At 56.7% G+C, this 13,981-nt stretch overlaps 2 protein-coding genes across 4 annotated transcripts; both read right to left on the bottom strand.

The window, feature by feature from the left end:
* Window positions 1-237: 237 nt before the first annotated feature.
* On the bottom strand, window positions 238-3,812 carry SCRN2 (secernin 2). Of its 3 annotated transcripts, none has more exons than XR_012425762.1 (8): window positions 3,721-3,812; window positions 3,212-3,379; window positions 2,726-2,913; window positions 1,983-2,182; window positions 1,340-1,555; window positions 1,080-1,268; window positions 819-999; window positions 238-554 (listed from the first exon to the last, which is right to left on the bottom strand). XR_012425762.1 is itself a non-coding variant. In XM_065531426.1 (8 exons), the coding sequence occupies exons 2-8, from the start codon at window positions 3,377-3,379 to the stop codon at window positions 387-389; spliced, it is 1,287 nt and encodes a 428-aa protein (XP_065387498.1). In that variant the 5' UTR covers window positions 3,721-3,812; the 3' UTR covers window positions 238-386. The 3 variants fall into 3 exon arrangements, 2 of the variants coding, with proteins under 2 accessions (XP_065387498.1, XP_065387500.1); XM_065531426.1 differs by having other exon boundaries at window positions 1,080-1,245; XM_065531428.1 differs by having other exon boundaries at window positions 1,080-1,245; window positions 3,744-3,812.
* A 3,683-nt stretch (window positions 3,813-7,495) lies between these two features.
* SP6 (Sp6 transcription factor) lies at window positions 7,496-13,764 on the bottom strand. The gene is made up of 2 exons (XM_065531424.1): window positions 13,504-13,764; window positions 7,496-11,055 (listed from the first exon to the last, which is right to left on the bottom strand). The coding sequence occupies exon 2, from the start codon at window positions 10,996-10,998 to the stop codon at window positions 9,868-9,870; it is 1,131 nt and encodes a 376-aa protein (XP_065387496.1). The 5' UTR covers window positions 10,999-11,055; window positions 13,504-13,764; the 3' UTR covers window positions 7,496-9,867.
* Window positions 13,765-13,981: the final 217 nt, after the last annotated feature.

Genomic DNA, 13,981 nt, shown 5'->3' with positions numbered 1-13,981 from the left:
ATAGAGGATGCCATCTCACTGCCACCCCTAGGGAGTGCCCTTCCCCAGTCCAAGCCAAGGACCAAGGAGCTGTGGTCCTAGTCGTCCCCAACAGCAGCCTGCTCCTGTCCCCTCCGTCCTCCTGCCTAGTCCCCATCACTCAACCACTCAGGAATGAGTACACAACCACAGGCCCCACAGCTGCCTTTGGGCCTCACTTGGCTCTCCCACCCCCACTGAACCTGGGATAAAGTTCACTGAAGAGAAAATAAAGCACATTTATTAAGGCAAAGGCCAAGCTGGCCGCTCAGAACATGGCCTAGGAGCATGAAGGGATTGCTCCAACTTCACCACCACTCAGGGCAGTTGGTCCGAGGGGTTCTGGGCCCACCCCAGGCCAGCAGAAGCTATGAAGCTGATGCATAAGCCTGGCTCTCCCTCTTCACAAAGGCCTGGAAGAGGCTGCCCAGCTCCTGGAGGGATGGGGCCCACTCACTGGCCAGCAGCCCCTGTGTGGCCTTGAGGCCTTCCTGCTCCAGATCCTGCTGTTTCTGCTGGAGCTGCTGCCCTCGATCCTGCCCCAAGGGAAAGCTGAGATGAGTCTGTCCAGGACAGGCTTCCCGCCAGGTGAAGGGGGAGTGTGTACCACCTCACACAAGCAGGAGAAAGGAGAGACCCCCCAACATTCCCCAAAGGCAGTTGCTGGCTTTGAAGGGAGGAACTCCTCTCCCCAGCTCTGGAATCTCTTCCACTCCCAGTTTCCCTCATATTTCCAGAGTTCCACTGGGAGTGGGAGGTCTGTCATCACCTCAGGGTAGCCCCTTCTCCCTGGGGGATACCTGATCACTCTCCATCAGCCCCAGGGCTGCCTGGTGTCCACGATAGAGGGTGTGCCGGCGATCTACCCGAGTCTGGAATCGGGGCAGGGTCCGAACAGGGTCCTGTGCTCCAAAAGTGGGGGACAGCACCTGGGGGGCCTGGGCCACCCCCACCCCAAAGATGAAAGGTTTGAACACAGACCTAGAAGGGCACGGATGGAAGGATGGAGATATATCATATCCTCTCTTCTCCCCAGCCTTCCCCATCCTCGTTCTTCCCACCTGGATGGGTCTGGCGTGGCAGTAAGAAAGTGCACGCAGGGCTGTGTGGGATCCTGGGGCAGGACAGACACCATGCTGGCCGTGGTGCGAAAGCCTCCCGAGTCCATGCAGATACCACTCTCCTTGTCCCTGAGGATGCCCATCATCACCTCTGCTGTGATGCCCCCTGCCAAGGAGTAGAGGGGGAAGCTGTGGGAGGGGAGAGTGGCTGGCACTGCTGTGGCCCTCCTGGCCCCCAGCCCCCTCCACCACTCACTAACCTTGCCATTGCTGCAGCAGCTCCTGCCCTGCCCGGAAGCGGGCCTTGGCAGCCTCCATTCGCACAGGCTGCTGGGTCAGGGAGAAGACCTGAGCAAAGTCAAAGGCACCCTGCCCATCCCACCAGCCCTTGGCCTGGGCATGAGTCCGCAGCTCTGGGTGTTGGACCGAGATGTCCGTGCCAATGCTCAGCTGGTTGGAGATGTTGCGGGCCCCCTCTGTGGAGGAGATGGGGGAGTGGTTCATTTACCATTGAGTGTCTATTCTATGCCAGGCACTGGGCAAGACGCTGAGAACATGGTGGAAAAGAGAACGACCAACCCTCATGGAGCCTACAGTGTGGTGGGGGAGGCAGACAAAATAGTCGCAGAGATAAATGTAAGCATGCAACTGTGTTGAATGCGATGAAAAAGAAGTACCTGCTTGCATATAAGCAGGAAACCTGACCACCCAGGGAAGTCCAGGAAGGCTTCCGAGAGGAAGCAGCAGGCTGTAGCACAAGGAAGACTTAACCGAGTGAAGGGGAGAAGGGTTCCCAAGTGAGCTCATCTCCCATCTCCCTGAATGTCCCGACAGGCTTGCACCTGGATCGGGCCCCTACCATTTCTCCCACTTCCCAAGGCTGGCAGAAAGGGAATGCCTCACCCTGGATCCTCTGTGCGGCCCAGAGCCTGCCAGCTGTCTCCAGCACCCATGCCTCTGTGCGGTCAGCCAGCAGGAAGGTGTTGTGGTAGGAGAATGGCGCAGGGTCCTCCAGGCAGCTGCCCCCCTGCCCATAGCGCTCCAGTAAGCCTGTGATCACATGCAAGGCCTCCTGGGCAGAGCTGCTCCGTTCCAAAGCCAGCCTGGCAAGAGAGAGGACCAAGGGACAGAAGGGTGACAGAGGGATCAATGGCTGGTGGCAGAAGCTCCAGGGGACAGAAGAGGCCTGGAGAGGTTTGGTGACAGGCCCAAGTCACACAGCAAATCTGCTGGCACTGATCGTATCAAACACAATTACACCAGTGGCTTTCAATGCTCTCGTTCCATGTGCTATGCTTTGAGGGTTCCATGAAAAGGCCTGAAACACTGTTTCAGAGAGAAAAGTGTCCTGAGCCCCCAACCTCTCTCCACCCAGAGCTGCTCCATCCACTATTACTGGTTTTATAAATCGGGACTCTATGTGAGATTTCAACTGAAAATAAATAACCACTGCTCTATTTCTGGGCCAGGAGAGGCCCAAAGGTGGCTGCTGTTGCAGCCTTCCTCACGAGGGCACGAGGGCAAAGTCTGCAGAGTGGAGGAGGCCCCTGTGAACCAGGCTGGGGGAGGAATGGATGGGCCCAGGTCAAAACTCAGCCCCCAGATTTCTGGTGTTTCAGGCAGATGAGGAAGGGCAGGGTCTGCACCTGAGCAGGTCCATGCCCAGCAGGGCTTCCCCCTCCCCAACTTGCTCCTTCGTCCACACAGCCTCGTTGCCAATGCAGACACCATGCTCGTTGGCGCCCATCTCAGCCCCCCATAGCCAAGAAGGACGGCTCAGAATCACAGCGTGCGTCTTCGACACCTGTTCCACTTCAATGTATGTGCACTGGAGGTGAGGGAGGAGAAAGGAAGTGTCCACTCAGAGAGGGGCGGCCCCTCGAGTGCTGGCACTCTGCCAATCACCTTATAGATCCCTTTGAGGAATGTCTCATTCCCATTTTATAGAAGAGGAAACTGAGGTAGACTGAGGCTACATAATGGGCTCAGGTCCAGGTTGGTAGGCTTAAAGCTCATGCTCTTTAACTACTTCTGGCAGCCTCCCACGTGTGGGGAGCAGGGGAAAAGGTCTTAGAAGAATGCAGAGCTCTGTCACACCTCCCAGCACCCCGTAAGGCCTAACCCACCTGGAGCCGGCTCCCAGGAGTGTGAGAACCTGCGGGGACAAACACCACCTCCTGCACCTCGTCCCGGGGTCGGTCCGAGTTCTTGGCAAAGATCACAGCTGGGATGGCTGAGGCCGGCGGCACAGAGACAAAGCAGTCGCAGGAACATGGAGAGTCAGGGCTCGACGATGCCATCTGGGGAGAGGCGGGCCTCTCCATAAACCTGGCCACAGCTCAGCCCCGGGGAGCCGCCTACCCCCACACGTGTAAACGACGCGCAGGGAAGACACCGCCGTGGCTCCTGGACGCTCGGCGCACACACCACGCACGGGTGTGCGGGAGCAGTGGTGCCCACCCTCTCCCCAGGCTCCAGGCTTGGGAGTCCGCAGGCGGGCACTCCGAGGATCCCGCCCCCACTGGGAGTTCCGGCCCTTGGGAGCAGTCGTGGGACCGTTCCCCTCGCTACCCCACCAAGAGTCCCGCGGCCCTGCGCATGTCCAGATACCCGACCCTCTTCTATCCAACCCTTCTCTCACCCCCAATACTGTATTCCCCTCACTCTCTCTCCCTCCAAGACCCCAGCTCGGTCCCGGGTGCCACCTCCTCCGCTTCTGGCCAGGGCCGCCCCATTGGGCGGAGACTCCCAGGCGACCTGGAAGGGCTTCGGCCTCCGGGTCGGAGCCGGAACGGAGCGTGCAGCTCCGCCGTTTTCCACCAGGGCGCGCGCCTGCACCACTTCCCGGAGCGGAGCGGCCTTGCGAGCCACACCTGGCTTCCTGTCCTACCCGGGCGCCCATTTTAGGCCTGACAAAGGTTGCTAACCCCACGGAGTCACTGCGGGGAGCTGGAGCTAGGAGTGGAAAGGATCCCGCGTGAAAAGGGAGCCTTTGTCAGAGAAGGGGGACTGCTGGGACATCTGGAGACTAAGGAAGAACCTCAGATACTTGAGTCCCGGTTTGAATCCCAGAGGCGCAATCCCAGGCTGGAGGCACCCAGGGGACTAAGATACAGAATACAAGAGTGGTGGAGGCTAGGTGCGGGGGGCTGGCCCCTGTAATCCCAGCACTCTGGGAAGCTGTGGTGGGAGGATCACTTGAACCCAAGAGTTCAAGACCAGCCTGGGTAACATAGCAAGACCTCGCCTCTACAGAAAATATTTTAAAATTAGCTGGGCGTGGTGTTGCGTGCCTGTAGTCCCAGCTGTTCAGAAGGCTGAGGTGGGAGGATCGCTTGAGCCAGATAGGTCGAGGCTGCGGTGAGCCAAGATCACACCACTGCACTCCAGCCGTGGTGACAGAGCATGACCCTGTCTCTTAAAATAAATTAGGGAACAGGTGCACAAAACCCATCTGATCCCAGAGGGCCTATCTGTCCAATAGTGTTCCAACCCATAGGAAGATAGCTTTAAAAGCAAATTTAGAACTTTCTAGTTCAAAGATTTAGTGCCTTTACCTGTAGTGAAACTGAAACCACAAAGAAGTCGTGGCCAAAGGTGACACAGTCATATGGGGGTATACTCTCACCCCAAATGTTTTGATTTTCAGTTCATTTTTCTCTACAAACCATCTCTCCATAGCCATCATTAAGACAAATGCATCTTACACCCTTTTGCTATATGGAGCCCTCCAGGAATGGAGGGAGGGGAGATGCTGCAGGTTATCTGCTTTCAGGGGTTGCACTGAATCTATAGATGGCTTTGAGTAGTATGCACATTTTAGCAACAGTAATTCTTCCAATCTGTGAGCATGAAATATTTTTCCATGCCTTTGTGTCTTCTTCAGTTTCTTTTATCAATGTCTTACTTTCAGAGTACAGATCTTTCACCTCCTTGGTTAAATTTATTCCTAAATATTTTATTATTTTGATAGTTATTGTAAATGGGACTATTTTCTTGATTTATTTTTTGTATAGTTTGTTATTAGTGTATAGGAACACTACTGACTTTTGTACATTGACCTTGTATCCTCTGACTTTACTGTATTTGCTTAACAATTCTAACAGTGGGCCAGGCACAGTGGCTCACATCTGTAATCCCAACACTTTGGGAGGCCAAGATGGGCGGATCACGTGAGGTTGGGAGTTCGAGACCAGCCTGGCTCACATGGAGAAACCCCATCTCTACTGAAAATACAAAATTAGCTGGGCTTGGTGGCACATGCCTGTAATCCCAGCTACTTGGGAAGACTGAGGCAGAAGAATTGCTTGAACCTGGGAGGCAGAGGTTGCGGTGAGCTGAGATCACACCATTGCACTCCAGCCCGGGCAACAAGAGCAAAACTCTGTCTTAAAGAAAAGAAAAGAAGAGAAGAGAAGAGAAGAGAAGAGAAGAGAAGAGAAGAGAAGAGAAAAAAGAAAAGAAAAAGAAAAGAAAAGAAAAGAATTCTAACAGTGTTTTAGTGGAGTTTGGTTTTCTCTCAAGCCTACTCTGCTAGGGTGCTGGCGGTCAGTCACGCTAGGATTAATGGGAAGGTGAAGGCTGCTTCTGATACAATGTCGCGGAGGGGTTGTGAGGTTGCCAATTAATGTCATTCCAGAAGCAAACATCAAGGCTGTGCGCTGACAAATCTGGGCACCCGAAGCAGCTTGCAGGAAAGCGGGTTCATCTCCTGCAGTTCCCCGGCTGCCCACTGTGGGGCGGCAACAGGCAGGAGGAGACGCAGAGAGAGGCCACAGCGCACCCCCAGGTTGCAGTTCCCAGGCTGTCTTCTTCTCTGTCACTTTCTCATTTATTTCATTCACCCACCCTAGAGGGTGGGAGTAGATTCTACTTCCACTTCCCAGGAGAGGAACCTAGAGAGCCAGTCCAGATATTCTGAGTTCCCTAACCCATTCCTGGGCCCTCCATGATCCTCCTGCCAGGCACCCCATCTGAGGAGGGTCAGAGGTGGCCTTGGGCTCTGTTGGGGTTGGGGGGGGCAGGCCAGCCAGGCAGCTTTTGCAGCAAGCAAGCAAGCGTCAGAGCCCCACCAAAGGCCCCTGCTAAGAATGCAGGTCAGCGGGAGGAGCAGCATGGGGAGGAGGGGTGGCCCCAGCCCTGCCCAGACAGGCCCAGCCAGCCCCACAGCTGCCCTCCTGTCCCTGGGGGCAGCGATGGGGGTAAAGGAGGAGGGGACTCACCAAGTTCCTGGGGTCTAACTCTCCTAGAATCAGGAAGACAAAAGAGGCACCTGGAGGAGTGGGGCTGGCATGAGGTCTCAGGAAAACACACCTGTCCTTCCTCCTCCCAGCCTTCTAAATCCAGCAGCAGATGGAAACAAACAATTGGCCCCCAAACCAGTGTGGTTTCCTCTACAACCCCTAAATCATTCATTCTGATGCCCCTATCCTAAGGTAGCCATAAACGTTGTGACCCCAGGATCTCCCAAATTAAGTTACGGGATGGGCCAGCCTGAGTACCAGATTTGGCTTTGAGAAATTGGATTAGGGTTAGAATGGTGGATCTAGAAATTCCTCTAAGGGAAAATAATAAATTTGGCAAAAAGGTAGAATAAGAAGGTGAAAGAACACAGTAACCCCCGCCCCCAGCCCCCTTGGAGCCCAAAACCTATCTTATGTCAACCTTCCTAACTTTGGGGCTCTGGAATCATGAGGCTTTTTACTCATTTGATGTGAATTAGGCATCAACTTTGTATCAAGCACCGGGAGACCTGGGAAGATGTATATAGATGAATATTTCTGCATATCTCTGCGGGCGGGTGCACACGGGTCCGGTGCAGGTATGTTTGTGTGCCCTGTGGTTGTGTAACCATGGTGGGTCTCTAGCTGTGAGTTGCAGTAGGAGCCTTTCCCTCATATTTTCCAGCTGGGCGGGAGCCCATCAGATAGCTCGGCTGCCTTTCATCGCCTTGTCCCTGATAAGGATCATCCTGGGTGAAGAAATCATTGCCAGTCACCCCCAGCTCAGTCACAGCCACGGGATAGACTGACATGCACCCTCCGTGGGGAGGGAGTGAGGGAGCCAATGCCTAAGAAAGGAGGGAACCAGTGTTCTTAGCAGGGGAAGTGAAAGAAGGGGCTTGTATGTGGAGGAGGAAAGAGATATCTAGAAACTTCTCATAACCACAGGTATGAGACCAGGGAGGGTCAGCCCCGGTATCAACCCAGAGGAAGCACCTCCCTCCTTCCATACCAGCCACCTCTGGGGCAGGATCAGATCCCAGCTCCAACCCAACTCAATAGACATGAGGCTTTCCAAGGGGCTGCAGGATCATTGGGAAGCATCCACCCCACTCTGTGGCCCAGAACTGGTCCTCACTGCTGGGGGACACTGAGTCCAAAAGGAAACAGAGCTGGAACACAAAGGAAGCATGATGTAGTTGATGACTTTATTGCATAAAAAACACAGGCTGTTTCTCCCTCCTCCTACCCCCTCAAAGTGAGTTCACAGCAGTTAAAGAAAAAATAAATTCCTACATTTTTCCTCTAGGGGGGCTGCCTAGAAAGACAGGCAGCCAAGCAGCCTAGATCTATAAAAGAGGGGAGCAGAAGAAAACCTATCCAAAGTCTCTACCCGCATACCTCAGAGCTTGGGGCTTCCACTGGGGGGAGCATCTGTGTCCACCACCAACACCCATTTGGGAGTTCCCCTTAGGATGGCCACTGGAAAAGGCTGTCTTGGTGGCACAGGGAGGGGGTGGCTGGTTTCGATGGGTGGAGGAGAAAGGCATCCTACACCCACAGTGCCCTTCCTCTCTCCCCCTCTTCACCTGGCCAGGCAACTTGCAGGCACTGCCAACTCTCCTTCTGCCCCCAACCCTCTCAGCAAGGAAGGGGATCTCTGGTTGGGTTAGCAGGAGGTAGGGAAAAGAGAAAGAAAGAACATTACTTCTTAAACTACCCCAGGCCAGTGAGTCCCTCGGGAAGGTCATCCTGTCCCTTTTAAGGAGGCTCCCTTTGTATACAAACACATATTCCCACCCAGATCCCAGCCCCCACTTCCCATATAGCTCCCAGACCTTGGACTGGGCTCCAGCATCTACAAGGGAGGAAGAGATGCTCGGCCCAGATCCCAGGATCTTGGACATGGTGAATAAGATGGGGTCTTCCTGGCTGGAGACCCCAGGCTCAGTAGAGAAACACACACACATGCACACAGGTACACACAACACGCACACACATAACCTAATATTAAATAAAATATCCTTTGCTTATAACTTAAAAATCAATACAGAGCTAATCTCCACAGAGGGCTCCAGGTGAAGAAAGGGAGCAAGGGGAAGCGGGAGGGGTGTCAGAGGGACTCTAAGGCCCCTCTCTCAAGCGTGGGAAAGTCCTCCAGCTACAGAGGCTGTGGCCTGCCAGACCCTTCCTCATATCAGCTTCTTTCCCCTCTGCCTGGCTCAGCCTCTGCTGGGCTTCTCCCCTCCCTCCCTTCCTTTCTCCCCCACCCCATGATCAGAATCAAAATGTATTTCTAACATCTAAAGGAGAAGGGAATGGGGACAGGTTCCTGGATGTCGCCTCAGAAGGCAGAACCCCTTCCAGTGGGAGAACAACTCTTTCTTCTCCCTTCCCCTGTGAGATGAGCGGGAGGAAGGAATCCCCCAATGAACATGCTATGGCAGGGGCAAGGGAAAAACAAGGGCCAAGCTAGAGGGACAGGGGTTTGGTTTCTTGGTGACGGCTAAAGAGATGGTCAGGAAGGCCGCAGGCCTCCACTCTGAGTGGGAACCAGTGGAGGTCCCTCTGCTGAGACACCCCCAATCTGTCCCCAACAAGCCCAAGAAACCTTTTCCTTCCATCCCGGAGGGGAAGGCAACTGGTGGGAACTACATGGATTCTACCGCTGGCTGCCTTGAAAACACACCTAGGGTAATAGATGCGGAATGTGACTACTGAACTTTATTTATCATAAAGACCAAGAATTAAGGGCTGAATCAGAGGTGGAGAGGGAAGGGGTTAGTTCCTTCCATACCCCACCAAATCCCTATCTCTCATTTTAGAAGGGGACTTCCCTACTCGCCCCCTACGTCTAACTCTGTCCTTTATTGCCAGCCCTGGCTGAGAGGCTGTCAGGAATGCCAGCCCTCTTCCCGTCTTCCTTCATGACTCCATCAGACTGGGTCTGAAAGGGTTAATAAGGAAGCTCATCAAAGGAGTTATTTTTACAGCAACAACCTTCCAAACCAGAGAGACACCCCTGCCAAGGGGGACCCCCAGGCTCCCCCATCCCATCTCGGCTCTCCCTCCGGAAACCCTAGGGGCAGAAGCACTTATAAGTGGGATGAAAGGGACCCCGCCGCAGGGCGGCTCCGGAGGCGCTTTTATGTCCTGGTTCCCAGGCGCTAAGGACGTGTCCAGACAGCCACCTCCAGCGCCCCAGGCCGGTCCCACTTCTCTCTGCTCCGGCATTGCTGTCTCCTCTAGCCTGTCCCCGCCAGCCAGCCGCGATACGGGTGTCCCACCCCAACCCCCCAGCCCAGGGGCGAGGGAAACTATGAGGCAGGGGAGAACAGAGGGGCATTGCGCAGCTCCTACCGGCCCAATCATAATGCATCCTGCCTAGTAGCCCCAGAGACTAAGAACTCCTAGTGCCCCATCTCCCTGTCCCTGCACCACTCTTCCTCCCCGCTGAATAAATACGCACCTTCCCCTCTTCCTCAAGCCACCCCCAAGGACGTCAGACCTGGGGGCTCGCATCCTGTGCCCCCCGGGGGACCCGCAGGGAGGCGGTACCGAGGAGCTCAGTTGGAGGGAGCCGCGCTGCCCTCGGCCTCGCGTTTGCCCTTGCTCCCGGGGGGCTCCACTGCGCCGCCGGCCTTGCCCTCTCCCGGGGCCGCCCCGGCCGCCTCCTCCTTGGCGCCCTCGTGGGTTTTCATGTGCTTGGCCAAGTGGTCGCTGCGCATGAAAACGCGGCTGCAGACTGCACAGGGGAACTTCTTGGTGCCGGTGTGGGTCTGGAGGTGGCGCTGCAACTCGTCCGAGCGCGTGAAGCGCTTGCCGCAGAAGAGCCAGTTGCACACGAAGGGACGGTCGCCGCTGTGCCAGCGCAGGTGCGCCTTCAGGTGCGACGTCTTGGCGTAGGCTTTCCCGCAGCCCGGGATGTGGCAATTGTGCAAATGCTTCTTCTTGCCCCCATCGGGCCCACACGGAGCCCCCAGTCGCTCCGCCTCCAGACAGTTGGGGCAGCGACAGACCGTCTGGCCTGAGCTGCGGGGCACCGACCGCCGGGAGCCTTTGGGACGCGCCGCCCCGTCCAGGCTGGAATCCAGCCCTTGAGACTCCGGGGCGGCTGCTTCCAAGGCCTTAGCCCCGTCGGGCGGCCCTAGGAGATGCTGCCCTCCGGCAGCTGGAAGGAGGTGGTGCGGATGCGGGTGGGGTGGCGGGGCACAAAGCTGGTGGTCTCCGACGTAGCCCCCCAAGCCCGCCTGAAGCGCCCCCGGGTGGCCAGGTGAGGTCAGCGCGCCCTGAGTGTGGGGGAGGTCCATCCAGCTGGTGCCCGGATGAAGGTCCCACCACGAGCCATCCTCCGCGCCTGGGTGAGTGGGCCTGAACCACGATTCATAATGGTGTGACATGTCCGGCTGCAGGAGCTTGGAAAAGGGGCCCGGGGCCAACGGACTGTCGCTTTCCAGATCCTCGCAGGTTACCCGCGAGGAGGCCCCTGGCAGCTCATAGCCCTGTGAGAAGTCCACCTCCGGGCCCAGCGGGAGGCTCTGCAGCTCTCCAGGCTGCAGCGGGGAGGGGTAGTCCCCGGCCTCAGGGCTCGTGTGGCCCTGGTAAGTCTGGAGAGGCTGCAGGTCGAGGCGCGGCGGGGAGGCGTGCGGCGCTTCCGTGTGCTGGCTGCCCAGAGAGCCGCAGACAGCGGTTAGCATTGCCGGGATCCGGGGTGGGGTGAGGGCAGGGACGGTCAGGGGCACCTCAGACGGGACCTAAAGGAGGCCAAGAAGCAGAAAAGTAAGGGAAATAACCAGCTCACTTTACCTCCTAACCCAGGTGCCAGCCCTGCAAAGTCCTCCTCTCTGGCCCCAGTTGTGAAAGAAGGATGCACCTCTGGAGGAGGACTAGAGATCAATTCAGAGAATTCGAGAGTGCTAGGAAGGGTCCAGAATGTGAAGTTCTCATCCAAGCACAGAGGATGATGGAGGTCTACCGTCCTCTGGGTGATCCCTGCCATATGACCCAGCTCATCTCTAGAGTTGGGCCACTCCCAGGATGGTAGGTCAGATACACCTACAGCACAGTGCTAGAACCATCCCACCCCAGCTTCCCAGGCCAGCACAAGGTCAGTGGCATTTTCCCCCTGCAGACCTGCTGTCAGCCCAAATGGAGGATCTAGAGCTGTCTCAGCTTCCCCAGTTTAACTCAGGATACAGATGGGAGAGGAGATGGTCTGTTTCTGAAACCCAAAGCTTCAGGTGACCTGCCCCTCATAAAGCCCCAAACGGGTCCTGAGTCTTTAGAGAAAGAGTTCTCATGCCATTCCCAAAGCATGTTCAGTAATGAAAAGCATTTCTCCGTCTACACTGCTCCCCGCCTGTCCTGGTCACATCAGGCCCACTAAACGGACTCCCATGCCCCCACCCCCTTCCCTCAAGCAGGGACTTCACCTCCCTGGGGAGCAGCTTTCTGGCCACCAGATACCCCCTGGAATCTGGGAGGCACCCCCACCAGAGAAAACCAAATTCCCATCCCTCTCCTGACTCATACCAGTGCCAGGCAATTCTCTGACTGCTACCCATCCTCTTCTCCATGCTAGGGGAGTCCCAGGTATAAAGTTGGGAGGGAATGGCTTCCCCAGAGAAGAGCTTGACAGCAAGCTCTGGAAGGGACAGTTGCACCCCTTTAAGTGATACAGGGTTAGAGTGCAGGAAGAGGAGGGCAACAAGGGAAGTCAAAATCACAGAACTTAAGAGCAAAAATTGCCCAAAAAGATGACATGAGCAAGTGCATCCCAGGCATGGATCACCCCTGGGTGATTCTTCCATGCAGCCAATGTTGAGAACCACTGCTCCAGGCCAATCTTCTTATTTTGAAGAGGAGGAAGCAGGCTGAATGACTTGCCACAGTGACTTGGGCAAGGATGTTCATTTTTTCATTCAATCAACCAGGTCTCCTAACTCCTGGACTCCCAGTCTGTTACTTTCTGTAAACCAATCTTTCTGTAAACCATTAGAACCCTAGAGACCCCCAACCCTTTCTCAACCACATATCTGTGGCTTGAAGGTCACTCTCTTCTCACCACCTCTCCCTAAGGCCTGGAAGACCTGGTGCCTCAGCTGGGCAGGTTTGTGTGCCTGGGTCTTCTCTACCGGTGGGAGAGGAGACGGTGACTTAGGGCAGGATTGCTTCCTTCCCACAGCAGGGCTTAGCTGATGGTACCATCTTCTGCCTCTGGGACCAGGGAGGTGGCACTGATAACCTGGGAGAGGGAGGGAGAGGAGGACGGGGGCACCTACTCAGGCTCTGGCTGCCTCACCACAAGACAAAAACAGGGTGAAGCTGCAGGAACGGAGCCGGAGCCGGGGTGGGGAAGCACAGAAGGGGCTGGCACAAGCTGTGAGGCCGGGGACCCTAACAGCTTTTGGCACCTGGGAACTGCCCCAGGGGCTGGAGAGTGGGAAGCCTAGAATAATCTGGGCTCTGGAGTGGCTTCTGGCAGAGAGCTGAAGAGCCCAGGTCTGGGATGCAATGGCCTGCTACCAAGATTTCGGAAACCCAAAGCGGGGTGATTGTCAGGTTCTAAGACCGGTCCCACTGGGTGGAAAACTGCCCTGGAGCTGGCTCAGTCTAGCAGAAGATGCAAGACTAAGACCCAGGAGAATAGAGGAGGGGGCAGGTCCTGGGGGTGATATGGAGCCACCCTTAGGTGGCAACCCTTAGGTTGCCTCTGTGGTCCTTGACCCACCTGCCCCAGATGGGCAGCACTGCCCTGCCCCAGAACTGAGAGGAAAAAAGGGAACAGGATTGAGTGCCAAGTATGTGTCCGATTCACTTCCAGGCCTAGAAAGATTTCAGGAAAGGAGAGAGCATGGCGCACATCGCAGGCTTCCCAAGCCCTGAAGTGGGAAGGCGAGTCGGGGCACCCTTATGCCCCATTCCGCTCTGCCTCTCCGAATCACTGGCTAGTACTCCCAGTTCTCAATGTCCCGGTCCTCTGGTTGTCCCAGTCTCTCCAGTTGCCCCAGTTTAACAGCCTCCTCGGTCCCTCCAGTCTCTCCCCTCTGCCCGGTTTTCCCTCCATCGGGGTTCTAACCCCTCAAATCCTTTAGGACTACCCCGCTCCCAAGGTCATAGGAGGCTGGGGCGCGTTCGGAGTGCGTTTTTTCGAGACGATCTCCGTAGCGCTCACCCCTGGCCACCCCGACCCGCGCTCCTACCTCGAGGCTGCGGCGGGCTCCGGGCACGGTTGGCTGGTGCACTACAGACAGGCGCTCATGGGTCCTGTGCGCCGGCGAGCTCTCGAGCGGTGAGGGGCAGGAGCCCAGGCGAGCCAGACCCGGCAGCTGGCGGCGGGCGGCGGGCGGCGGGCGGCGGGCGGCGGAGGAGGTGAGCGCTGGCGAGAGGGCGTAGGACGGAGGGCGGGCAGGAGCCAGCGAACGAGCGAGGCCAGCTCCGCCCGTGACTCACCCGCGCTCTCTGCCTTCATCCTCTCCCCAGCGCTGCTTTTTCCCCAGATCTCGCGGCCCCGCCCACCTCACCTGCTGCCGCCTTTAACCCTTGCGGGCTCGGCTGGACTGGAGGCCCAGCCCGGCCTCGAGGAGGGGGCGGGCGGGAGTGGGGGAGGATAGTTAACTAGGGCGTACGCCGCCCGCTCCCTCGCTCCTCCCTGGTCCCCTCCACTCCCAAGGCGAGGGG

This window comes from Macaca fascicularis, chromosome 16 (genome assembly GCF_037993035.2).
Source record: "Macaca fascicularis isolate 582-1 chromosome 16, T2T-MFA8v1.1".
In the NCBI taxonomy this organism is placed as follows: domain Eukaryota; kingdom Metazoa; phylum Chordata; class Mammalia; order Primates; family Cercopithecidae; genus Macaca; species Macaca fascicularis.
The sequence above is the reverse complement of the archived record's forward strand: the minus strand, read 5'-3'. Positions and strand labels throughout refer to the sequence as shown.